Source organism: Ranitomeya imitator, chromosome 1, assembly GCF_032444005.1.
Source record: "Ranitomeya imitator isolate aRanImi1 chromosome 1, aRanImi1.pri, whole genome shotgun sequence".
Lineage (NCBI taxonomy): Eukaryota > Metazoa > Chordata > Amphibia > Anura > Dendrobatidae > Ranitomeya > Ranitomeya imitator.
The window spans coordinates 1,197,641,930-1,197,668,522 of record NC_091282.1 but is presented as its reverse complement, the minus strand read 5'-3'; the positions used below and the strand labels follow the sequence as shown (position 1 = coordinate 1,197,668,522).

Sequence of the window (26,593 nt, the reverse complement as noted above, 5' to 3'; positions counted from 1 at the left end):
TCCTACTGCACCAATAGGAAAGTGCAGTTGGAAACCCGCAGAGGAATCCGCAGAAGAAAACGCAGGAAAATCCGCAGTGCAAAATGCACTGATTTTGCACTGCGGATTTTACAAAAAAGGACCTGAAAAATCCGCAGGAAATTCAGGATCGTGTGAACGTAGCCTAACCCCTTCACTACATCCGCTATACATGTGTGGCACAAGTTGGAAGCAGGTGTATGCAGTGGGCTCACGCGGCAAGCCCGCCCCATACCTGGCAGGTGATGGCTGTGTATTAGAGCCAGGACCTAGTGCTAACAATCGAGGGTAGAGAGGAGCTCTGCTTGTGATTGTTAACTTGTTAAATTCTGCTGTTAATCTCTGACAGCATCAATTAATACACGCTGGCATGTGTGTGCGCCATTCTCTCCATGCATCAGTGCGCCTGTGATCGCGGCTCGCCGATGGTCAGCTGATGACCTCCGTGCCTGCCATTACGGAGTTCCCTTGAAACCCTGCCTGTGGCTGGGCTTCAAAGGAGACCGTGATTTCTGCTATATTCAGAGATGCATAAGCGATCAGATGACTGCATCTTCAAGACTCTTAAAAACACAAAAAAGAACAGCGAAAAGTAAAAAAATGTTTTTTAAAAAAATATGAAAAAAAGTTCAACTTAACCCCTTTTTCCACATTGAAAATAAAGATATAAAAAAAATAGAAAAAATACACATGTGGTATATCTGCTTGAGAAAAGTGCGATCTCTCAAAATATAACACCGTAAATGAAAAAAATTGAAGAACGCCAAAATTACTTTTTTCTTGGTAGCTGCAATTGCACAAAAAATGCTGTAATAAACTATCAAAAAGTTACACATATCCCAAAATGGTATTAATAAAAACGTAGTCTTGCCTCGCAAAAAATAAGCATTCGCACAGCTCCATTGACCAAAAAATGAAAATGTTATGGGTCTTGGAAAATGGCTACACAACCCCCCCCCCCCCAAAAAAAAAAATAAAAAATTTTAAACTCCTGATTTTTTTTTACTACTAAAATGATAATGCTCGGTATCGCCATAATCGTAGTGATGAGTAGAATCATATTTCCAATATATGGGATACAATGTCAGAATTGCATTTTTTTCACAATTTCTTGCCACTTTATTCCCATTTTCCTGAACACTATGTGGTAAAATGAATGGTCATCCATTTGTCATTCAAAAATATAGCTTGCCCACAAAAAACAAGTCCTCATAATATATCTACAAGTACAGACCAAAAGTTTGGACACACCTTCTCATTTAAAGATTTTTCGGTATTTTCATGACTTTGAAAATTGTACATTCACGCTGAAGGCAACAAACTATGAATTAACACATGTGGAATTATATACTTAACAAAAAAGTGTGAAACAACTGAAATTATGTCTTATATTCTAGGTTCTTCAAAGTAGCCACCTTTTGCTTTGATGACTGCTTTGCACACTCTTGGCATTCTCTTGATGAGCTTCAAGAGGTAGTCACCGGGAATGGTTTTCACTTCACAGGTGTGCCCTGTCAGGTTTAATAAGTGGGATTTCTTGCCTTATAAATGGGGTTGGGACCATCAGTTGTGTTGTGCAGAAGTCTGGTGGATACACAGCTGATAGTCCTACTGAATAGACTGTTAGAATTTGTATTATGGCAAGAAAAAAGCAGCTAAGTAAATAAAAACGAGTGGCCATCATTACTTTAAGAAATGAAGGTCAGTCAGTCCGAAAAATTGGGAAAACTTTGAAAGTGTCCCCAAGTGCAGTGGCAAAAACCATCAAGCGTTACAAGGAAACTGGCTCACATGAGGACCGCCCCAGGAAAGGAAGACCAAGAGTCACCTCTGCTTCTGAGGATAAGTTTATCCGAGTCACCAGCCTCAGAAATCGCAGGTTAACAGCAGCTCAGATTAGAGACCAGGTCAATGCCACACAGAGTTCTAGCAGCAGACACATCTCTACAACAACAACTGTTAAGAGGAGACTTTGCGCAGCAGGCCTTCATGGTAAAATAGCTGCTAGGAAACCACTGCTAAGGACAGGCAACAAGCAGAAGAGACTTGTTTTGGCTAAAGAACACAAGGAATGGACATTAGACCAGTGGAAATTTGTGCTTTGGTCTGATGAGTCCAAATTTGAGATCTTTGGTTCCAACCACCGTGTCTTTGTGCGACGCAGAAAAGGTGAACGGATGGACTCTACATACCTGGTTCCCACCGTGAAGCATGGAGGAGGAGGTGTGATGGTCTGGGGGTGCTTTGCTGGTGACACTGTTGGGGATTTATTCAAAATTGAAGGCATACTGAACCAGCATGGCTACCACAGCATCTTGCAGCGGCATGCTATTCCATCCGGTTTGCGTTTAGTTGGACCATCATTTATTTTTCAACAGGACAATGACCCCAAACAGACCTCCAGGCTGTGTAAGGGCTATTTGACCAAGGAGGAGAGTGATGGGGTGCTACGCCAGATGACCTGACCTCCACAGTCACCAGACCTGAACCCAATCGAGATGGTTTGGGGTGAGCTGGACCACAGAGTGAAGGCAAAAGGGCCAACAAGTGCTAAGCATCTCAGGGAACTCCTTCAAGATTGTTGGAAGACCATTCCCGGTGACTATCTCTTGAAGCTCATCAAGAGAATGCCAAGAGTGTGCAAAGCAGTCATTAAAGCAAAAGGTGGCTACTTTGAGGAACCTAGAATATAAGACATAATTTCAGTTGTTTCACACTTTTTTGTATATAATTCCACATGTGTTAATTCATAATTTTGATGCCTTTAGTGTGAATGTACAATTTTCATAGTCATGAAAATACAAAAAAATCTTTAAATGAGAAGGTGTGTCCAAACTTTTGGTCTGTACTGTATGTGGACAGAAAAATAAAAGAGTTATGGCTTTGTGAAGAAGGGGGGGAAAAAACAGAAACAAAAATGAAAACTGGACGCAGATTATTTGCTTGTGGAAACAAACCTTAATGCAGCGTGTCCCTCGCTTTTCGTGTTTTCTTTCCTGGCTTTGCCTCTTATCAACATTTTATTATTTTAAACACACTTACTGTCCGAAGTTCATTATTGCTAGTTAATCTGAACTTTTGTCCTGCAGCATGTTGTGCCTCTTTTTCCAATTCTTTAAGATGGATCTGTAATTATACATTTCAAGGATAACACCCACACATTATTCTTCCTAGATTTATAGCGCCCTAACATCAGAAAAATGCAATTCTTAACCCCTTAAGCAATATTCCATCTGCAATTTACTGCTTATTAAAATCCTCAGCTGTTCTTCAGATTTTAACGTTTTCTTTGTTTACAACTCGTTGCCTTGGAGACTGACCACCTCTGCTAGACAGCAGAACATGCTCAGTTGCTTACAAGCTGTTTTCCATTGAGTTTGCAAGCGCTGCTCTGAAGTTGGCCAGGGTCGTTGGTGAGCGCTGTTACCTCCTAGTCCCAGTCAGCTTCAGCTCAGCACTTAAAAGGTAGACAACAGCGATGGTCGCCTCCTAGACAACGAGCTGTAAACAAAAAAAGTGTTAATATCTCAAATTGAAAATTGCAAAAGAGCTTGCTTTAACAAGCATTATCTGACAATATCCATCTATCCACCGAATAATTTCCCCATAGGGCCTAAATAACATATAATGCAAAAAAAGTAATAATTCTGAGGACTTTCAGTTTGTTCCTGGGGTTTAAGTCACAAGTTTGCCTCCCCTCAAAAAGCAACATTTCTCGCAGCTTTATCTAAACATAATAGTACATAAGTTATCTCATAATATACCTTTAAAGCAGCCAGAATGACAATAAAAAGCACATTGTATTTACCCCTAACAGCACTGATGTCCTCTTTAGCTCTTCTTGATTTATTACTATGGAGCAATTTTCCATTGCTAGAAACCAAATAAACACATAGTTTTACATAAAATTACAACAACAACGGCTGAATATCATAAGATGAAATGAACAACTTTGTAATGACTTCACATAGTTTAGCTTCCTCAATCTTAGTATGATTGTACAGTATTGATCCAAGGACAACAATGTCATAATGAACTAATCCCAAGGACTGCAAAAAATTTAAAGAGGCACTTACATGAATACATCACCAGAACCACCATCAGTACATCAATACACACATTTGTATGGAGCGTGACCTGACCAACTAGACGGCTTCTGCCCAGTAGCGTACCGGGGGGGCAGAGGGGGCGGTTGCCCAGGGCCCCACGCTCTGAGGGGGCCGACCCGGAGCTACGCTACTGCAACTGTATCGGCGCGATCTTCCTGCTCTGCCGCCCGGCCGCTATGGGGCCCCTGAGCAGGCGGGGGGATCCCGGTGCCAGAAGTCGGCCCCCTGCCAGTCATCGGAAAGTCAGCTGTACCGGCACTTAGCCGATACATCTGATCATATTCATGGGAGGAGTGCTACGCTCCTTCTCCCATCATCCCCCTCTCAGCGTCTGAACGCAGTGGGCACAATTATAATTATATATGTACGGAGGGTGTTGTACATGATTTTAAGTGTTTTTAAAGTATGTTACCAATAAAGCTTTTGTATCTTTTACACATTATTTTGGTGGTGTGCGAACATTTTTGGTGGCCTCTGTTTCTTGTGTGCTTATGATCTTGTATATTAGCCATCAGTTCTGCACCCCCTTGGCCTATCTAGTTTATTAGTGTAGTGCGCTAGCTATTTTCTGTATATGCTTGGATTTTTCTAAACACCTTATGGGGTTTGTTCTTGGGCTTGGCAGCACACGGCTCACTCTAGCCTTTTGGTATTAGAGTAGACACTTTATATATTTAGTGGTTTGTCTGTATCCTTGTAGTTGGCATGGATTGGGATGCTAGGGAAGCGGCATGGAAGGCCCTTCTCTGCATCACTTCCGGTATTCCGGTCCCCACTTCCGGCCAGCTGCAGATCGAATCAGGCAATTCAACCAATTATCAGGTATTTAAAAAGCCTTGTTGGACATGGTACAACCACTTCCCCTGACGAAGCTGTCTTTGTACAGCGACACGCGTTGGGCTTTCCCTCCGGTCATCTCTGCCCTGCGGTAGCCTAGCCTCACAGCTGAGCCGCTGCCTCTTGGTGCCTCTTTAGTGCATACCCTTGGGTCTTTACATATCCTTGGCTCACGATCCTACTGGGTATGTTGGTTCATTTTGGACACACTTGCTCTCTTGTCTAGGATATTATTCCATCATAGTAACATAGTAACATAGTTAGTAAGGCCGAAAAAAGACATTTGTCCATCCAGTTCAGCCTATATTCCATCATAATAAATACCCAGATCTACGTCCTTCTACAGAACCTAATAATTGTATGATACAATATTGTTCTGCTCCAGGAAGACATCCAGGCCTCTCTTGAACCCCTCGACTGAGTTCGCCATCACCACCTCCTCAGGCAAGCAATTCCAGATTCTCACTGCCCTAACAGTAAAGAATCCTTTTCTATGTTGGTGGAAAAACCTTCTCTCCTCCAGACGCAAAGAATGCCCCCTTGTGCCCGTCACCTTCCTTGGTATAAACAGATCCTCAGCTAGATATTTGTATTGTCCCCTTATATACTTATACATGGTTATTAGATCGCCCCTTAGTCGTCTTTTTTCTAGACTAAATAATCCTAATTTCGCTAATCTATCTGGGTATTGTAGTTCTCCCATCCCCTTTATTAATTTTGTTGCCCTCCTTTGTACTCTCTCTAGTTCCATTATATCCTTCCTGAGCACCGGTGCCCAAAACTGGACACAGTACTCCATGTGCGGTCTAACTAGGGATTTGTACAGAGGCAGTATAATGCTCTCATCATGTGTATCCAGACCTCTTTTAATGCACCCCATGATCCTGTTTGCCTTGGCAGCTGCTGCCTGGCACTGGCTGCTCCAGGTAAGTTTATCATTAACTAGGATCCCCAAGTCCTTCTCCCTGTCAGATTTACCCAGTGGTTTCCCGTTCAGTGTGTAATGGTGATATTGATTCCCTCTTCCCATGTGTATAACCTTACATTTATCATTGTTAAACCTCATCTGCCACCTTTCAGCCCAAGTTTCCAACTTATCCAGATCCATCTGTAGCAGAATACTATCTTCTCTTGTATTAACTGCTTTACATAGTTTTGTATCATCTGCAAATATCGATATTTTACTGTGTAAACCTTCTACCAGATCATTAATGAATATGTTGAAGAGAACAGGTCCCAATACTGACCCCTGCGGTACCCCACTGGTCACAGCGACCCAGTTAGAGACTATACCATTTATAACCACCCTCTGCTTTCTATCACTAAGCCAGTTACTAACCCATTTACACACATTTTCCCCCAGACCAAGCATTCTCATTTTGTGTACCAACCTCTTGTGCGGCACGGTATCAAACGCTTTGGAAAAATCGAGATATACCACGTCCAATGACTCACCGTGGTCCAGTCTATAGCTTACCTCTTCATAAAAACTGATTAGATTGGTTTGACAGGAGCGATTTCTCATAAACCCATGCTGATATGGAGTTAAACAGTTATTCTCATTGAGATAATCCAGAATAACATCCCTCAGAAACCCTTCAAATATTTTACCAACAATAGAGGTTAGACTTACTGGCCTATAATTTCCAGGTTCACTTTTAGAGCCCTTTTTGAATATTGGCACCACATTTGCTATGCGCCAGTCCTGCGGAACAGACCCTGTCGCTATAGAGTCACTAAAAATAAGAAATAATGGTTTATCTATTACATTACTTAGTTCTTTAAGTACTCTTGGGTGTATGCCATCCGGACCCGGAGATTTATCTATTTTAATCTTATTTAGCCGGTTTCGCACCTCTTCTTGGGTTAGATTGGTGACCCTTAATATAGGGTTTTCATTGTTTCTTGGGATTTCACCTAGCATTTCATTTTCCACCGTGAATACCGTGGAGAAGAAGGTGTTTAATATGTTAGCTTTTTCCTCGTCATCTACAACCATTCTTTCCTCACTATTTTTTAAGGGGCCTACATTTTCAGTTTTTATTCTTTTACTATTGATATAGTTGAAGAACAGTTTGGGATTAGTTTTACTCTCCTTAGCAATGTGCTTCTCTGTTTCCTTTTTGGCAGCTTTAATTAGTTTTTTAGATAACGTATTTTTCTCCCTATAGTTTTTTAGAGCTTCAATGGTGCCATCCTGCTTTAGTAGTGCAAATGCTTTCTTTTTACTGTTAATTGCCTGTCTTACTTCTTTGTTTAGCCACATTGGGTTTTTCCTATTTCTAGTCCTTTTATTCCCACAAGGTATAAACCGCTTACACTGCCTATTTAGGATGTTCTTAAACATTTCCCATTTATTATCTGTATTCTCATTTCTGAGGATATTGTCCCAGTCTACCAGATTAAGGGCATCTCTAAGCTGTTCAAACTTTGCCTTCCTAAAGTTCAATGTTTTTGTGACTCCCTGACAAGTCCCCCTAGTGAAAGACAGGTGAAACTGCACAATATTGTGGTCGCTATTTCCTAAATGCCCAACCACCTGCAGATTTGTTATTCTGTCAGGTCTATTAGATAGTATTAGGTCTAAAAGTGCTGCTCCTCTGGTTGGATTCTGCACCAATTGTGAAAGATAATTTTTCTTGGTTATTAGCAGAAACCTGTTGCCTTTATGGGTTTCACAGGTTTCTGTTTCCCAGTTAATATCCGGGTAGTTAAAGTCCCCCATAACCAGGACCTCATTATGGGTTGCAGCTTCATCTATCTGCTTTAGAAGTAGACTTTCCATGCTTTCTGTTATATTTGGGGGTTTGTAACAGACCCCAATGAGAATTTTGTTACCATTTTTCCCTCCATGAATTTCAACCCATATGGACTCGACATCCTCATTCCCTTCGCTAATATCCTCCCTTAAAGTGGACTTTAGACAAGACTTTACATAGAGACAAACCCCTCCTCCTCTCCGATTTTTACGATCCTTTCTAAACAGACTGTAACCCTGTAAGTTAACTGCCCAGTCATAGCTTTCATCTAACCATGTCTCGGTTATTCCCACTATGTCAAAGTTACCTGTAGATATTTCTGCTTCTAGTTCTTCCATCTTGTTTGTCAGGCTTCTGGCGTTTGCGAGCATGCAGTTTAGAGGATTTTGTTTTGTTCCAATCTCCTCACTGTGGATTGTTTTAGAAATGTTCTTACCTCCCTTCTGAGTATGTTTTCCTGGGTCGTCTTTGTTCGAGTCTAATGTTTTTCTTCCCGTCCCCTCTTCTTCTAGTTTAACGCCCTCCTGATGAGTGTAGCGAGTCTTCTGGCGAATGTGTGTTTCCCAGGTTTCACTCCCTGGATTCATAGGGATATTGTGCGGGGGCCATGCATTATGTGGGGGTGGCTTTTGCTTTCAGGTTTTCATTATTTTGAATTGTGCACACTATGCTAGCATATTATACGGCGTGTTTCATATTATCTTGATATTGTACTTAGGATTCATGCACGGTTGTGCATGCGTTCCATTATTGTATGGTTTTTTGCTGCACGCAGTGGGCACCATTATAATTATGTATGTACGGAGGGTGTTGTACATGATTTTAAATGTTTTTAAAGTATGTTACCAATAAAGCTTTTGTATCTTTTACACATTATTTTGGTGGTGTGCGAACATTTTTGGTGGCCTCTGTTTCTTGTGTGCTTATGATCTTGTATATTAGCCATCAGTTCTGCACCCCATTGGCCTATCTAGTTTATTAGTGTAGTGCGCTAGCTATTTTCTGTATACGCGTCTGACGTCACCGACGCAGACACTGACAGGGGGCGCGATGACGTCACAAGCCAGCGCCCGCTGTCAGGAGATGAGCGGGTGCTCTGTGCTGCGGAGGAAGAGAGGTGAGTATTTATTTATTTTTTTACGAGTGCTGCCTTATACTACAGGATCTGTCTATAGGGGTGCTGCCTTATTTTACAGGGTTTGTCTATAGGGGTGCTGCCTTATATTACAGGGTCTGCCTATAGGGGTGCTGCCTTATACTAGAGGGACTGCCTATAGGGGTTCTGCCTTATATTACAGGGTCTGCGTATAGGGGTGCTGCCTTATATTACAGGGTCTGCCTATAGGGGTGCTGCCTTATATTACAGGGTCTGCCTATAGGGGTGCTGCCTTATATTACAGGGTCTGCCTATAGGGGTGCTGCCTTATACTACAGGGTCTGCCTATAGGGATGCTGCCTTATATTACAGGGTCTGCCTATAGGGGTGCTGCCTTATATTACGGGATCTGCCTATAGGGGTGCTGCCTTATATTACAGGGTCTGCCTATAGGGGTGCTGCCTTATATTACAGGGTCTGCCTATAGCGGTGCTGTCTTATACTACAGGGTCTGCCTATAGGGGTGCTGTCATATACTAAAGGGTCTGCCTATGGGGGTGCTGCTTTATACAACAGGGTCTGCCTATGGGGTGCTGCCTTATACTACAGAGTCTGCCTATGGGTGCTGCCTTGTGCAATAGAGTCTGCCTATGGGGGATGCATTATACAGTATAGTTTGCCTATGGGGGCTGCCTTGTGCTATAGTGTCTGCCTATGGGGGATGCATTTTACAATATATAGTAGGCCTATGGGGAGTGCATAATACTATATGGAGGCATATGGGGAGTGCATTATACTACATTTAGGACTATCTGGTGCATTATACTATATGGAGGCTATCTAGGGGGCCATCATACAATGTGGAGATTACAGCGAGGGGGGCCATCGTAGAGTGTGGGGATTACAGTGAAGGGGCCATCATAATGTGTTGGAGCCATCAAACAGTTTGGAGGCTACTAAGGGATCAGTATAATGTGTGGGTGGTACTATACAGTGAGGGGGCATTATATTGTGTATAAGAGAGCATCAAACTGTGTATAGGGGAGCTGTACAGGGGAGACTCGGGACATTATTAAATGTAAAGTGGGCACTTATTGTTATAGGGGAACTCAGGTTACTGTTACTATCAATGGAGCACACAGGGCATTATTACTTTCTAGGAGGCAAAATATGAGCACTGTTTTCTAGGGCACTTGCACCCGGCATTACTATATTCTAGAGGGTTGCTTTAGAATTTAGAAGGTACAGAGAACCACACAGCAGGTGCAATAATAGGGACACATACGGCAGCAGCGGCTCAGTATTGGGGTGTAAGCAGGATAAGGGGTTTGTGCAGGTTGGGAATAGATGGTGATTGCTGGAATATGAGAAGTGAAACGTGTGTTTGTTGTATTCTCTGCAGACGAGTCCTGGGTGGAAGAAGTTGTGTCGGTCTGGGTCAGATGGAAAAGACGTGAAAAGTGAACGATTCCATCAGAAAGAACGTCAGCGGTAAGTCACCATCTGTAACTGTGCTGTGATCTCTTATATGTTCTGCAGGACTGGTATCTACCACTAACCATATGGCGGTAATATCAATATTGGTCTTTATAGAGAGATTATTTTCAGCAACAGCGCAGTCATCTGCTGAGGTTCTCCTCCACTATTAAGGTACGTCACCCAGTTGTAATCAAGGTTACCTGGTTAGGGGCCCACTTAGAAGCTTCGCACCCCCTGAGCCAAAACCCTAGCTACGCCTCTGCTTCTGTACGAGAGTATGCATATCACATACATCACCGCTGTTCCTGGCTCAGAAACATGCAGATCCTCATAGCACATAGTGTGTGTGTGTGCTGGGGGGATTCACAAGACTGCAGTCACACATAGTGACTGCAGACTTTTCATTTTAGACCGAACAACCGCTTTAAGTGAAAGACACTAACTTGTCATACCAAGCACTGCCACTACTTAACAAATATGAGACTATAGCTAGCTGACAATTTAGGGGACTCGGCAATCATAGTCAGACCGCCTCAAATCTAATTTTGATGGCCTATCCAAAGTTTGCTGTTATAGGACTAGAAAACCTGCTGTAATGCATGCATGATCCTGCCAACCAGGACAAATGCACAATACCTGTTAATTGTGCATGCATCCGGGCAGGTATGTGTGATGAAGAAGTGAGCATGGCCAGATAACCCCTTCAAATATATTATTAATTATTAGAAACGTTTGGGTTCATTCTGAAAAAATAAATAAAATAAAAAAACTAAAGCATATTAAATGATCTTTTGATTACACAAATAAAAGCAAATAAGCACTATTAAAAATAATATATATTCCTACCAGCCAAAATAGTAATAAGTGGAAGCTCAATGGTGTAAAACAAATCCCACAATCCTTCTGCCTGCAAAATAATAATAACAATAATAAGGAGATTTTTGTGTACTCACCGTAAAATCTCTTTCTCTTAGCCTCTAATTGGGGGACACAGGACCATGGGTGTTATGCTGCTGTCCACTAGGAGGCGACACTATGCATAATCTGAAAAAGATTAACCATGGCTCCTCCTCTGCAGTATACACCCCTGGACGGCGTTAGCCTTCTCCAGTTTAGTGCAAAAGCATTAGGAGGAACGTAACATGAATAACATAACCATGCCTATAAGAAGGCCACTATGTACAAGCTCAAAGAACAATATGAGAACTCAACAGTAACAACGGCCCGTAAAGGGCAACATGGTGGGAGCTGTGTTTAGAGGCTAAGAGAAAGAGATTTTACAGTGAATACACAAAAATCTCCTTTACTCTGTTGCCTCATTGGGGGACACAGGACCATGGGACGTCCCAAAGCAGTCCCTGGGTGGGAAGCAATGGACGAATATTGTGCAGACAGGCTCCTAAACTTGCGGCACCGCCGCCTGCAGAACCAGTCTACCCAGGCTCGCGTCCGCTGAGGACTGGGTATTAACTCTGTAGTGTTTAGTAAACGTATGTAGGCTAGTCCAAGTGGCCGTCTTACACACTTGTGCCGAAGCCTGGTGCCGAATGGCCCAGGAGGCCCCTACCGCCCGTGTAGAGTGTGCCGTAATACCGGCTGGAAGAGGAGAATTTTTAAGGCGGTAGGCCTCTTGTATGGTGGATTTGATCCACCTGGAAAGGGTAGCTTTGGAAGCTGGCAGACCCTGGCGGTCACCTTCCAGAACAAGGAAAAGAGAATCAGACTTCCGGAAGGGAGCAGTCCTAGACACATATATACGCAATGCCCTGACGAGGTCAAGCGTATGCAGAGCCTTCTCCACTCTATGAAGGCGGAGTGGGACCTCCCTAAGGGGTTCAAAAGGTGGTCCCTTCAATGCTGTCAGGACCAGATTGAGGTCCCACGTTTCTAGTGGACGTCTGTAGGGGGGAACCAATCGGGAAACCCACTGAAAAAAAGTCCTTACATGCGACTTGTTAGCAATGCGTCTCTTAAGCGAGCCCAGGGACAGCCTGGCCTCCAGACCCGATTGGAGAAAACCAAGTACTTTGTGGAGGGAATAAGCGAGTGGGGTCTGGCCACGAGATTCGCACCAGGTAAAAAAAGCTTTCCAGGTACGGTAATGAATCTTGGCAGAGGCTGGCTTCCGTGCCCTGATCATGGTTCCAATGACGTCCGGCGAGAGCCCTGCCTGGGTTAGAACCCAGGTCTCATGGGCCACGCCGTCAAATTGAGAGCCCCTGAGTTCTGGTGATAGAACGGGCCTTGTGATAGAAGATCGGGGTGGTCGGGGAGACGCCAGGGGGCGTCTGATATAAGTTGTATGATGTCGGTGTACCATGTACGTCTGGGCCAGTCCATTGCAATTAGGATGGTTGGAACTCCTCCTTGCTTGATCTTCCTCACCACTCTGGATATCAGGGGGAGAGGTGGAAAAATGTACAGAAGCTGTAAACTGGGTCCAGTCCTGAACCAGGGCATCTGCTCCGAGCGACCACAGATCGTGTGTTCTAGCCATGAAGTTGGAGACCTTGGCATTGAAGTGGGATGCCATTAGGTCCACGTCCGGAGTCCCCCAGTGATGGCAGATCTGGCGAAAAATTTCGGGATGGAGACCACTCTCCCGAGTCCATTCCTTGTCGGTTGAGGAAGTCTGCTTCACAGTTGTCCACACCCGGAATGTGGACCACAGAGAGCACCGACCGTGTCTTCCGCCCAGTGGAGGATGTGTATCACTTTTCGCATCGCCTGGGTATTGCGGGTCCCTCCTTGATGGTTCACATATGCCACAGCTGTGGCATTGTCCGACTATACTCTGATGTGAGAGGCTGCCAGTTAGAGACGGAAGGCTCTCAACGCCAGGAGGATGGCACGAATTTCCAGGATGTTGATGGGCATGGTCGCTTCCACTGGTGACCACTTGCCCTGTGGTGTTGGTGCACCGCACCCCAACCCGTCAGGCTCGCGTCAGTGGTCAGGACCTTCCATTGACCTGTGAGAAAGGATTTCCCTGTTGCTAGTGAGGTGGGCTTGAGCCAGCAGTGCAGGGACCTCCTGGTTGACGACGTTAGCTGGAACTCCCTGTTGAGAGAAAAAGGATTCCTGTCCCAGGACTTGAGAATTGCTAGTTGGAGAGGCCTGAGGTGAAACTGGGCAAATGGGACCGCTTCTATTGCTGCCGCCATCCTGCCGAGGACTCGCATGGCAAACCGGAGAGATCGAGGGGGGTTTCAGAGGAGGGTGCAAACTCCTAGGCGGAGAGCCAGTGCCTTGTCCTTGGGAAGGAGCACCAGACCCCTGGAGGTGTCGAATAGCATTCCCAGGAAGGTCAGAGGTGGCTGCCATGACCTTGGTAAACACTCTGGGAGCCATGGCGAGTCCGAACGGGAGAGCCACGAACTGGTAGTGGTCCTGGTCGATTGTGAACCTGAGAAATCTCTGATGGGCAGGTGCAATCGGTATATGCAGGTATGGGTCTTGTATGTCTATGGAGGCGAGATATTCTCCCTTCTCCATGGACGCAATGATGGACCAAAGGGACTCCATGCAGAAGTGACGAACCCGTACATATTTGTTGAGTTGTTTTAGGTCCAGTATGGGCCGTACGCTGCCTCCTTTCTTGGGGACTACGAATAGATTGGAGTAGAACCCTCGGAAGCACTCGGTCGCGGGAATCGGTACTATGACTCCTGTTTGAAGAAGTGAGGAAACTGCTTGGTGGAAGGCACGAGCCTTGGCTGGCGGTTTTGGGGGAACAGAGAGGAAGAATCGTTTCGGTCGGTTGGAAGCGAACTCTATCTTGTATCCGGAAGACACTAGTTCCCTGACCCACCTGTCTTCTGTAATAGGCAGCCAGACTTGCTGAAAGAGCAAAAGTCGGCCGCCTACGGATGGGATGTCTTCTGGAGTCCGTGAGTCATGATGAGGACAAAGTCTGAGGTTTTCCTCCTTTGGGCTTTGACTGGCCTGCTTTTGACTGCCAGGTCTTGTCCGACCTTTGCATCGAACGTGAGTTGTCCCTGCGTGGGGAACGGTTACAAATTTGTGCTGGACGCGAGACGTACCAGCCCGAAGAATTCCGAAAGGATTGGAATCGGGTTTGGTTACGCGTCTTGTAAGTGCGTTTAGGTTTCAGTTGAGGGAGAGAGGTACTCTTACCCGCGGTGGCGTTGGATATCATTGTGTCCAACTTTTCACCGAAAAGTCGCCCAGTGAGATACGGGAGGTGTGTGAGGGACTTCTTTGAGGCTGCGTCCGCTTTCCATTCCCGCAGCCAGAGGATACGCCGAATCGTGATGGCGTTTGATGCTATCCCCGCTACACCCCTTGCTGAATCCAGAGCTGCATGAAGCATGTAATCTGCTACAACTGCTATTTGAACCGCTTGGTCCAACAGCTCAGGAGCGGATGCTTGGAGGCCAGCTTGTAAATTTTGGGCCCAAGCCATGATGGCCTTGGCAGCCCAAACTGAAGCGAACGTGGGAGCCAGGGAGGCCCCTGCAGCCTCGAAAATTGAACGAGCCATGCGTTCTACCTGCCGGTCTGGTGCATCCCTGAGGGTTGAGCTATCTGGCAGTGAAAGGAGGGTCTGTGCTGCTAGTCTAGAGACTGGGGGGGTCCACTTCGGGTGGATCTGTCCATTCTTTGGTGTTCTTTTGCGGGAAGGGGTACCTTGCCTCCAAATATTTGCGATCAGCTAACTTCTTCTCAGGCTGTGAGAGCTGCTTTTTAAGGATCGCCTTAAACTCTGGGTGGTTAGAGAAGACCTTCAGGCGGTTTCAGAACTCCTTCAAAGGAAATCGTGTGTTCTGGGGCCTCCGGGGGCGGATCAGAAATGTCCAGCACCCGATGGATGGAAGAGATTACGTCCTCAACTAGCGCTGTATTGCTAGGGCGAATTGGGATCAGGGACCCCTCCATTTCCTTGTCTGAGTCAGAGTCACAGATGGCTTCCGAATCCTGTGTATCAGTGAGGCGTCCCCTGGTGGGTGAACTGCGGCGGAGGTCTTCTCTGGTCGGGGATCGCTGCGGAGATCTGCATTGTCTGTCCCTGGTAGGGGACGGTCTAGGTGACCTGGAACTATGGTGTCTCTCCCTAGAGGGGGATGACCGTGTGCTTTGGGATGACGCAGATGAACGTGACCTGTGGGTCCGCTTACGTCCTGACTTAGACATGGATGTGCCCGGGACGTCATGTCCCTGAGTCGAGCTCTCCCTTTGCTGGGTAATGTTCATAGCCGAGGCATGACCCTGCAGAGCCTGAAGCAATGTGGAGGTTAGGTTATCTATAGACTGCGTCATAGATTGCGACATCTGAGTAGCCCATTCCGGCGTGGCATTAGACACCGAAGCGTTGGTAGGGGCTTCTTGGGGCTCTGACACAGTAGTCTGGATACAATCCCGGCAGTGCGGGTACGTGCTGCCACTGGGGAGAGTGGTCCTGCAGGCTGTGCAGAATGTATCACAGCAGTCCTGCCTGGTTTTCTTGGACCTTGAGCCCGGCATTAGTGCGCAAGAGGGGTGGCTATGCAGAGGGCCCTACAGGGGTGGCCATGCAGAGGAATATGGAATCACAGCCGAGTTAGAACCCCAGCTGTGATCTTACCCCACCAGTTTGCCCCTAGGTCCAGCGCCGAAGATCCACAGTCCTGTGCCCCCCAGAGACTGGCTGGCCTGGACGCCGGGAGATGCAGGGTTATTCTTGTCCTGCAGCAGAAATGGCCGCCGAGGAGAAGAGGAAGAAGGAGAAAGGGGGCGGAGAGCGGAGAAAAAGGCGGCAGGGCTGTGTTAAAAAGCGCCCTTTCCGTCTTGATCTGCCCCCTCTATGACACTGTAGAGTGTCATATTTGTCAGCCGGGGGGGGGTAGAAACAAGGCGGTGGCCTCGGCTAGGCCGAAGCCGCGGACTAAAGTAGATGCCTGATGCCCAAGAGGGCTCCAGGCCGGAGCGGAAGTCTGGGAGGGGATCGAATCTGAACCGGACCCTCCCGGATTTGAAAAGCAGGATAGCGGTGGGGCTATAAGTGGTAGGGGGGTGGGCTGAAGGGTCCCCCCTGCTGCCACAGAGACAGGGCGCAGGGAGCCCTCTGTCTCAGATGTGCCATGCCTGCCTGCACTCCCCCCGGCCCCGACGGGAGCCTGCAGCTGGGCTGGGGTCCCTGGATGCAGGTGCAGTTTGCTGGCCCATGCTGCTGGGAGCTGCAGAGTGCGGCCTGTAGAGACCCTACCTGAGGTGTCTCAACCTAATGCCCCCAGAGGGGGAGTAGGGAGGGTGCTGCTGTCACCTTCAGGGAGCTTTATCCTCGCCTCAACCTCAACCCAGAAACCAAAAGGAATTGGGGAAGGAAGGGGGTCTCGACTTCGAACAAGCACCCAAGGGACTGGGGAAGGAGCAACATGGGGAATAGCCATCTCGACTTCAACCGGGCACCCTACAATAGGGGGCTGAGGAAGGAGCCATGCCGGGAGTCTCGCAGGAGACCCACTTTTCTTCATCTGTAATCCCGTCGTGGAAAAAAAATGGAGTACGAAATTTTAGGTGTGCCTCCTATGCGACACTAAGCAAAAACTGGAGAAGGCTAACTCTGTCCAGGGGTGTATACTGCAGAGGAGGAACCATGGTTAATCTTTTTCAGATTATGCATAGTGTCGCCTCCTAGTGGACAGCATCATAACACCCATGGTCCTGTGCCCCCCAATGAGGCAACAGAGTAAATAATAATAATGCTTAACATGTGGCTTATAGTAATGATAAATACTAAGTGCAATATTGCATTATCCCTCTGCTGTGTTGTGTATAAATATGTGATTCTTCAGATGTTGTATTAGTCTATGCCTGATGAAAAGATCTGAGTAGTCTCGAAAGCTGCAATCTGTTACCATCTTTTCAGTTAGCCATTAATTGAGGACTCTCAATTCTAAATATGTTTCTATTTACTGGCTAACACGGTACCAAGATATATATCTTTCCTGTAAGTAAAACAAAACAGGCAACTCTTGATGTGACAGTATACAGACCTTTTCTTACCTGAAGCCTGTGCTGTAGACTCACCATCAGATGATACAAAATAGACAATTTCTTGCAAGTGATATGGAGCTGAAACACACAACACAGAAACAGAACTCTTAAAGGTGAAAATTGTCACCAAATTTATGCTTCCCAATCTGAGGGCAGCATAAAATAAGGATAGTGACCCTGAGTCCAGCTTCTTATAGTTTTGATGATATCGCTGCTTTATCGGCTGTAACTCTGCTAGTCCTCTCAGTGATGAGCTCTGTATAACTCCATCCCTGCCATTGATTAACTTTCATTGTGCATAGGCAGCAAAATGCCATCAACTCATTTATTGTCAAGTGAAATAATTTTTTGGGTTTGCATAAAAGATCATCGTTCTCAGCAGCGCATCATCTTGTATAAACAGGACATAAACTGTTGAGAGAAATGGCACTCTATGCGCACTGAACGATCTGTTACAGCGGCCGAAGATTGGTAAATAATTTGTTTGATAATGCAAATTTGTCCAATGGGCAGCATGGTGGCACAGTGGTTCAAATCCCACCAAAGACAACATCTGCAAGGAGTTTGTATGTTCTCTACGTGTTTGCTTGGGTTTCCTTCAGGTTCTTTGGTTTCCTCCCACACTCCAAAGACAAACTGATAGGGATTCTAGATTGTGAGCCCCATCGGGGACAGTGATGATAATGTATGTAAAGCGATGTGGAATATGATAGCGCTATATAAGAAAAGTATAATAAATAAATAAACAATGTAAAAGCATGATGCAACAAACATTAGAATAATCCTACAGGTGGAACTTTCCTTTGCTACATAGCATCTGTCAATATTAGTCAATTCATCAATTTCAACTGCTGCATTTTTGTGCCTAGGTGATAGTGGAAAACATCTAATACAACAGCAGAAATACTTATTATACAAACACGACTATCTGGAGCATCGCCTACAACGCCGGGGTCCAAAGTTTCACAGTGTTTCCTCACTAAATCTTCAAAGCAAGAATTGCTGTCAGCTGGATTTAAAAGCCAGGCGGCTATTCTTGGATCTAAGATAACGCTGTGTGCCACTAAAAATAAAATATAAATAACATATGAGATCTATGAGGAAAAACGTAAAAATAATAATACAGCAATTAATATAACATGGAGTTTAAAAAAACATTCATAATAAACACGATAAAGGGCAGAAAACATGGAAGAAAATAAAAATAATCCAAACTTCCACATCCCTCACTTGGGAACCGACCAACCACTTATCCGGGACTCTTATTATAAGGCTAGGTTCACATTGCGTTAACAGCAGCCCGTTCAACACATGCGTTAACGGGCTGCATTAATGCAAGTGCCGACATGCCAAATTGCTAGCGCAGAGCTAGCAGATGCTCTATCTGCGCTAGTGGTGACTGATCTGGAAACGCTGCAGCCCGTGTCCCAGGGTCCGTCACTCAATGACGGCACATCGCTAGCGCACGCCTATTGTGGGCATGTGCTAGCGATGCGTCCGACATAGGAAGTAACGGTGGCGTTAACGGACTGCGTTACACCGCGTTATGCCGCGGTGTAACGTAGTCCGTCTAACGGACGCCTATAACGTAATGTGAACCCAGCCTAAGGGATTGTGTGCAGTCTAGTAGGTAGTAGGAATTACTCTGTTCTTTTGAGATAGGAGAGACCAAAATTTTCTACTGAGTCACTGTGCAGCTGGACAGATTGAATGCACAGTATATAAAGGGGTTGGTTAGATGTTGTCTGGGCAGAACCCCTTTAAAGGAAGAGATAAGTTTGGTAACTAGCTGGTATTTCCATCACAACAGGGTGAGCAGTAACCCATACCAACCAAAAAAGGATAAATCATTCGAGAACCGTTACTGTGCCCTCATTCCCGCCTGTCACCATCATGTGCCATTTGTACTACTGCTGTATTTTTCATGTACCAGAGGGACCACTGGACCCCCTCAGCCTCTAAGAATGGGGTACAACTGCTGCCTCTGCACCCACCTACATTTGCATCTTACCGTTTCTGCAGTTTATAAACTTCTGGTAAATCATACGAAGAAAATCCTTAGCATTGAAACAAATAACCGTAGCTTTGCTCTGTAAGATGTGGAGTAGCACGCTGCTGTAATCAAAAGACCACAACACAAAAGGATTATTTAGTTTACATAAGATTAGTTTTTTAGTTTTAATTCATAAGCTAGGTGCTAAGTTGCTTTTTAATAATAAACTGCACCCAGGGACAGGGGTTTCTTGAAAGGGGACAACCCATTTAGCTTAAGTTTAACTATTTTAAGAATTAAAGTTACAAAGTCACAACACCCAGCAGAATAGTGAGTGCAGCTCTGGGGTATAATACAGGATGTAACTCAGGATCAGTAATGTAATGTATGTACACAGTGACTGCACCAGCAGAATAGTGAGTGCAGCTCTGGGGTATTTTACAGGATGTAACTCAGGATCAGTAGTGTAATGTGTGTACACAGTGACTGCACCAGCAGAATAGTGAGTGCAGCTCTGGGGTATAATACAGGAGGTAACTCAGGATCAGTAATGTAATGTACACAGTGACTCCACCAGCAGAATAGTGAGTGCAGCTCTGGAGTATAATACTGGATGTAACTCAGGATCAGTAATGTAATGTATGTACACAGTGACTGCACCAGCAGAATAGTGAGTGCAGCTCTGGGGTATAATACAGGATGTAACTCAGGATCAGTAATGTAATGTATGTACACAGTGACTGCACCAGCAGAATAGTGAGTGCAGCTCTGGGGTATTTTACAGGATGTAACTCAGGATCAGTAATGAAATGTATGTACACAGTGACTGCACCAGCAGAATAGTGAGTGCAGCTCTGGGGTATAATACAGGAGGTAACTCAGGATCAGTAATGTAATGTATGTACACAGTGACTCCACCAGCAGAATAGTGAGTGCAGCTCTGGAGTATAATACTGGATGTAACTCAGGATCAGTAATGTATGTACACAGTGACTGCACCAGCAGAATAGTGAGTGCAGCTCTGGAGTATAATACAGGATGTAACTCAGGATCAGTAATGTAATGTATGTACACAGTGACTGCACCAGCAGAATAGTGAGTGCAGCTCTGGGGTATAATACAGGATGTAACTCAGGATCAGTAATGTAACGTATGTACACAGTGACTGCACTAGCAGAATAGTGAGTGCAGCTCTGGAGTATAATACAGGATGTAACTCAGGATCAGTAATGAAATGTATGTACACAGTGACTGCACCAGCAGAATAGTGAGCGCAGCTCTGGAGTATAATACAGGATGTAACTCAGGATCAGTAATGTTATGTGTGTACACAGTGACTGCACCAGCAGAATAGTGAGTGCAGCTCTGGGGTATAATACAGGATGTAACTCAGGATCAGTAATGTAATGTATGTACACAGTGACTGCACCAGCAGAATAGTGAGTGCAGCTCTGGAGTATAATACAGGATGTAACTCAGGATCAGTAATGTAATGTATGTACACAGTGACTGCACCAGCAGAATAGTGAGTGCAGCTCTGGGGTATAATACAGGATGTAACTCCGGATCAGTAATGTAATATATGTACACAGTGACTGCACCAGCAGAATAGTGAGTGCAGCTCTGGAGTATAATACAGGATGTAACTCAGGATCAGTAATGTAATGTATGTACACAGTGACTGCACCAGCAGAATAGTGAGTGCAGCTCTGGGGTATAATACAGGATGTAACTCAGGATCAGTAATGTAATGTATGTACACAATGACTGCACCAGCAGAATAGTGAGTGCAGCTCTGGGGTATAATACAGGAGGTAACTCAGGATCAGTAATGTAATGTATGTACACAGTGACTCCACCAGCAGAATAGTGAGTGCAGCTCTGGAGTATAATACTGGATGTAACTCAGGATCAGTAATGTATGTACACAGTGACTGCACCAGCAGAATAGTGAGTGCAGCTCTGGAGTATAATACAGGATGTAACTCAGGATCAGTAATGTAATGTATGTACACAGTGACTGCACCAGCAGAATAGTGAGTGCAGCTCTGGGGTATAATACAGGATGTAACTCAGGATCAGTAATGTAACGTATGTACACAGTGACTGCACTAGCAGAATAGTGAGTGCAGCTCTGGAGTATAATACAGGATGTAACTCAGGATCAGTAATGAAATGTATGTACACAGTGACTGCACCAGCAGAATAGTGAGCGCAGCTCTGGAGTATAATACAGGATGTAACTCAGGATCAGTAATGTTATGTGTGTACACAGTGACTGCACCAGCAGAATAGTGAGTGCATCTCTGGGGTATAATACAGGATGTAACTCAGGATCAGTAATGTAATGTATGTACACAGTGACTGCACCAGCAGAATAGTGAGTGCAGCTCTGGAGTATAATACAGGATGTAACTCAGGATCAGTAATGTAATGTATGTACACAGTGACTGCACCAGCAGAATAGTGAGTGCAGCTCTGGGGTATAATACAGGATGTAACTCCGGATCAGTAATGTAATGTATGTACACAGTGACTGCACCAGCAGAATAGTGAGTGCAGCTCTGGAGTATAATACAGGATGTAACTCAGGATCAGTAATGTAATGTATGTACACAGTGACTGCACCAGCAGAATAGTGAGCGCAGCTCTGGGGTATAATACAGGATGTAACTCAGGATCAGTAATGTAATGTATGTACACAGTGACTGCACCAGCAGAATAGTGAGCGCAGCTCTGGGGTATAATACAGGATGTAACTCAGGATCAGTAATGTAATGTATGTACACAGTGACTGCACCAGCAGAATAGTGAGTGCAGTTCTGGAGTATAATACAGGATGTAACTCAGGATCAGTAATGTAATGTATGTACACAGTGACTGCACCAGCAGAATAGTGAGTGCAGCTCTGGAGTATAATACAGGAGGTAACTCAGGATCAGTAATGTAATGTATGTACACAGTGACTGCACCAGCCGAATAGTGAGTGCAGCTCTGGGGTATAATACAGGATGTAACTCAGGATCAGTAATGTAATGTATGTACACAGTGACTGCACCAGCCAAATAGTGAGTGCAGCTCTGGGGTATAATACAGGATGTAACTCAGGATCAGTAATGTAATGTATGTACACAGTGATTGCACCAGCAGAATAGTGAGTGCAGCTCTGGTGTATAATACAGGATGTAACTCAGGATCAGTAATGTAATGTATGTACACAGTGATTGCACCAGCAGAATAGTGAGTGCAGCTCTGGAGTATAATACAGGAGGTAACTCAGGATCAGTAATGTAATGTATGTACACAGTGACTGCACCAGCAGAATAGTGAGTGCAGCTCTGGGGTGTAATACAGGATGTAACTCAGGATCAGTAATGTAATGTATGTACACAGTGACTGCACCAGCAGAATAGTGAGTGCAGCTCTGCAGTATAATACAGGAAGTATCTCAGGATCAGTATGAGATAAGCAATGTATTGTACGTACACAATGACTGCACCAGCAGAGTTATGAGTTCATGTCTGGGAACAGTACAGGAAGTAACTCAGAATCAGTACAGGATCAGTAATGTAATGTATGTACACAGTGACTGCACCAGCAGAATAGTGAGTGCAGCTCTGGGGTATAATACAGGATGTAACTCAAGATCAGTAATGTAATGTATGTACACAGTGACTGCACCAGCAGAATAGTGAGTTCAGCTCTGGTTTACAATCCAGGATCTAAATAATTTTTTGTTATAGTAATCTAATGTAAGTTTTGAGCAATCTAATAATTAAGGTATTTATATGTAAAAGTGTCCAGAGGTACATACAATGTCTAAAATATTGAGTTGATAAAATACAAAATAATGTTGTCATTCAGTTATGACATAATTCTGAGTCACATAAAAAATAAGCATACCTTAAAAAGTTATGTTGTGTCTGACCTTTTTCCCACAAATTATTATCTGTCACAGTCATATGAATGTAACTATTGTCATCGTTATCTGTTTCTGCATTACTAGACACATCATCTCTCTTCTTTTTAATTAGTACTAGAATTCCATTCATTAATGTAGTTCCATCCTGTGAGAAAATATTTAGGTATAAACTAAGTGCAAGACAATATTCATTACATTTACAGTACAATTAAACAAGAATGATGATTAAAATAATGATGAATTAAAAATATAATAACATTAACTAAAGAGGAAATACACACGTGGTCAAAATTGTTGGTACTCCTCGTTTAGTGACAGAAAAACCCACAAGGGTCACAGAAATAACTTGAATCTGACAAAAGTAATAATAAATAAAAGATCTATGAAAATGAAGAGGTGAAAGTCAGACATTGCTTTTCAACCATGCTTCCACAGAATTTGTAAAAAAAAAATAAAACTCATGAATTAAGCCTGGACAGAAATGATGGTACCCCTGAAAATAATGTGACAAAAGGGACATGCTAAATCACGGTGTGTCCATTAACTAGCATCACAGGTGTCTAGAATCTTGGAATCAGTGAGTGGCCGGTATATAGGGCTACAGATACTCACTGTGCTGTTTGGTGACACGTTGTGTATCACACTCAACATGGACCAGAGGAAGCAAAGGAAAGAGTTGTCTCAGAAGACTAGAAATAAAATTATAGACAAATATGTCAAAGGTAAAAGTTATAAAACCATCTCCAAAGTTCCTGTGACTACAGTTGCACATATTATTCAGAAATGTAAGATCCATGGGACTGTAGCCAACCTCCCTGGACGTGGCCGCAGGAAGAAAATTTATGACAAATCAAAGAGACGGATAATACGAAAGGTAACAAAAGAGCCCAGAAAAACTTCTAAACAGATTAAAGGTGAACATCAAACTCAAGGAACATTAGTGTCGGATCGCATCATCGGTTATTGTATCAGCCAAAGTGGACTTCATAGGAGACGACCAGGGAGGACACCATTGTTGAAAAAAAAAATCATAAAAAAGCCAGACTGGAATCAGCCAAACCACATGTTGACAAGCCACAAAGCTTCTGGGAGAATGTCCTATGGACAGATGAGACAAAATGGAACTTTTTGGCAAGGTACATCAGCTCTATTTTCACAGATGGAAAAATGAAACATATCAAGAAAAAAACACTGCCCCTACAGTGAAACATGGAGGAGGCTGTTATGTTCTGGGGCTGCTTTGCTGCATCTGGCACAGGGTGTCTAGAATCTGTGCAGGGTACAATGAAATTTCAAGACTATCAAGGGATTCTAGAGAGAAATGTGCTGCCCAGTGTCAGAAAGCTTGATCTCAGTTGCAGGGCATGGGTCTTGCAACAGGATAATGACCCAAAACAGACAGGTAAAAACACCCAAGAATGGCTAAGAGGAATGCATTGGACTATCCTGAAGTGGCCTTCTATGAGCCCTGACCTAAATCCTATTGAGCATCTTTGGAAAGAGCTGAAACATGTCATCTGGAAAAGGCAACCTTCAAACACCAGACACCTGGAGCAGTTTGCTCTTGAGGAGTAGGCCAAAATACCTGTCGAGAGGTGCGGAAGTCTCATTGACAGTTACAGGAATCGTTGTCACCCCCCAGGCGTTTGTAACTAAAAGAGCCACCTTGTGCAGCACTAATAGCACTAATGCTGCATTCTGACAAGGTAGTTCTTTTAGTTCTTGTTCCTGACACTGCTGAAATAATCTTTTTTTAAATTTGTCCCTCATACCTCGAAATCGCCACGGGGGCAGGTCTTTCCCCCCTAATCCAGACGCACCACAGCCGTCACTCATGGCCTCTGCGTGCCGGGCACCGCCTCCTCTTCCTTCATTAGCGTTCCCGGCGCCTGCGCTGCTATCTTTTTTTTCGGGCATGCGCAGTTGCGCTGCCCTTCGAACTTACAGCGCAGGCACCGGGGACGCTAATGAAGAGGAGGCGGCGCTCGGCGCGCAGAGGCCATGAATGACGGCTGTGGTGGTGTTACACCAACAGCAGTCCAGCCAGTAGGAGACAGCATCATCGCCCAGATCAAAAAAGCATGGCAAGTGAAATCAAATTTGAAGTCCATGATGATTTTTTTTTTTAACATCAAAGGAATCGGTTCCATTAAATTTGTTCCTCAGAGCACCACAGTGAACCAACATTACTATCTCCAAGAGCTGAAGCGATTGCATGAGGCAGTGAGAAAAAAAACTACCTGAATTGTGGCGATCGATCAGGGGACTGGCTGCTTCATCATGACACGCGCCTGCACACACATAGTAGAAAATCAACCAGTTTTTGGTGAAAAACGGCATGACAACGGTTTCTCGCCCCCCCCCCCCCCCCCCTTACTCACCCAGCCTAGCCTACTGCAATGACTTCTTCTTTCAAAGAATGAAGAAAAACCTAAAGGGAAAGCGTTTTCAGGATGTAGAAGAGGTTAATAAAAAAATTGCTGGAGGCCCTTAACAGCATTAGTTCAGAAGAATATAAAAAATGTTTCCAACAGTGGAGAAATGGTTGGGAAAGTGCATATCATCTAATGGACAATATTTTAAGGGGGTTAATGTTTTCAAGATGTTATCTTGAACATAAAAATTTTACATAAGCAATTCTCGTTTTTTTGGTACCCCCTCGTACATAGAAATTATTCTAGTGTCATCAGTGGTTTGGATCAGTTTCAACAGCGTTTACTCCGTATGTCAGGTACCATCAGAGTTTCATCAGTGATTTTCTTGTATGGAAAAATAAATTAATTAGAAAGCTTCCCACATCCTTTGTTAATCATGGACAGTAGACGGACGGCACACTGATGCCATCAATGTGCCGTCTGTGATTTTCACAGACCCATAGACTTATATGGGTGATTTTCATTTGTGACAATAATAAAAAATAGACACGTCTCCGAGATTTTTTTGTGTGGATATACAGTCGGCAAAAGAATATGGGAATGTACTTTAATGGGTACAAGTTATATATGTGAAAACCACGAACAGGATAAATTAGTGAAAATCAGGCATCTGAATGAGGCCCTAAGGCGTTTATCCATATACAATATTATTGATGGGATATGTGAGAAACGTATGATCGCTGGGGATCCGTCTGCTATAATCACCATTCATTACAACTGGTCTCCTAAAGTCCAAAACACATGGACAAAATTGTTTGTACCCTTCTGTTAAAGTACGAAGAAACCATGATGGTCACTGAAATAACTGGTAACTGACAAAAGTAAACTTCAATTTACTGGATATCAACTAATTAAAATCAGACATTGCTTTTTTACCTTTGACTTTTGGTTCAATAGAAAAAGTAAACAAAGAAAAAAATTCTGAGAATGTCTTGGAAAAAAAAACTTA

The 26,593-nt window shown here is 44.3% G+C and overlaps 1 protein-coding gene across 3 annotated transcripts in view; it reads right to left on the bottom strand.

Annotated features, from left to right (window-relative positions):
• POLN (DNA polymerase nu) overlaps positions 1-26,593 on the bottom strand; it is a 208,904-nt gene that overhangs the window by 173,062 nt on the left and 9,249 nt on the right. For 2 of the 3 annotated variants that reach the window (XM_069744878.1, XM_069744879.1), the window contains exons 2-7: positions 23,191-23,354; positions 19,306-19,409; positions 17,304-18,357; positions 11,145-11,205; positions 3,827-3,891; positions 3,061-3,144 (exon numbers count right to left, since the gene is read on the bottom strand). In XM_069744878.1, coding sequence (XP_069600979.1) covers positions 3,061-3,144; positions 3,827-3,891; positions 11,145-11,205; positions 17,304-17,330 — 237 coding nt within the window. In that variant the 5' untranslated portion in view covers positions 17,331-18,357; positions 19,306-19,409; positions 23,191-23,354. Of the gene's footprint in view, positions 1-3,060; positions 3,145-3,826; positions 3,892-11,144; positions 11,206-11,251; positions 11,387-17,303; positions 18,358-19,305; positions 19,410-23,190; positions 23,355-26,593 lie in introns of those variants that run through there. The other variant, XM_069744880.1, reaches the window with a different exon arrangement.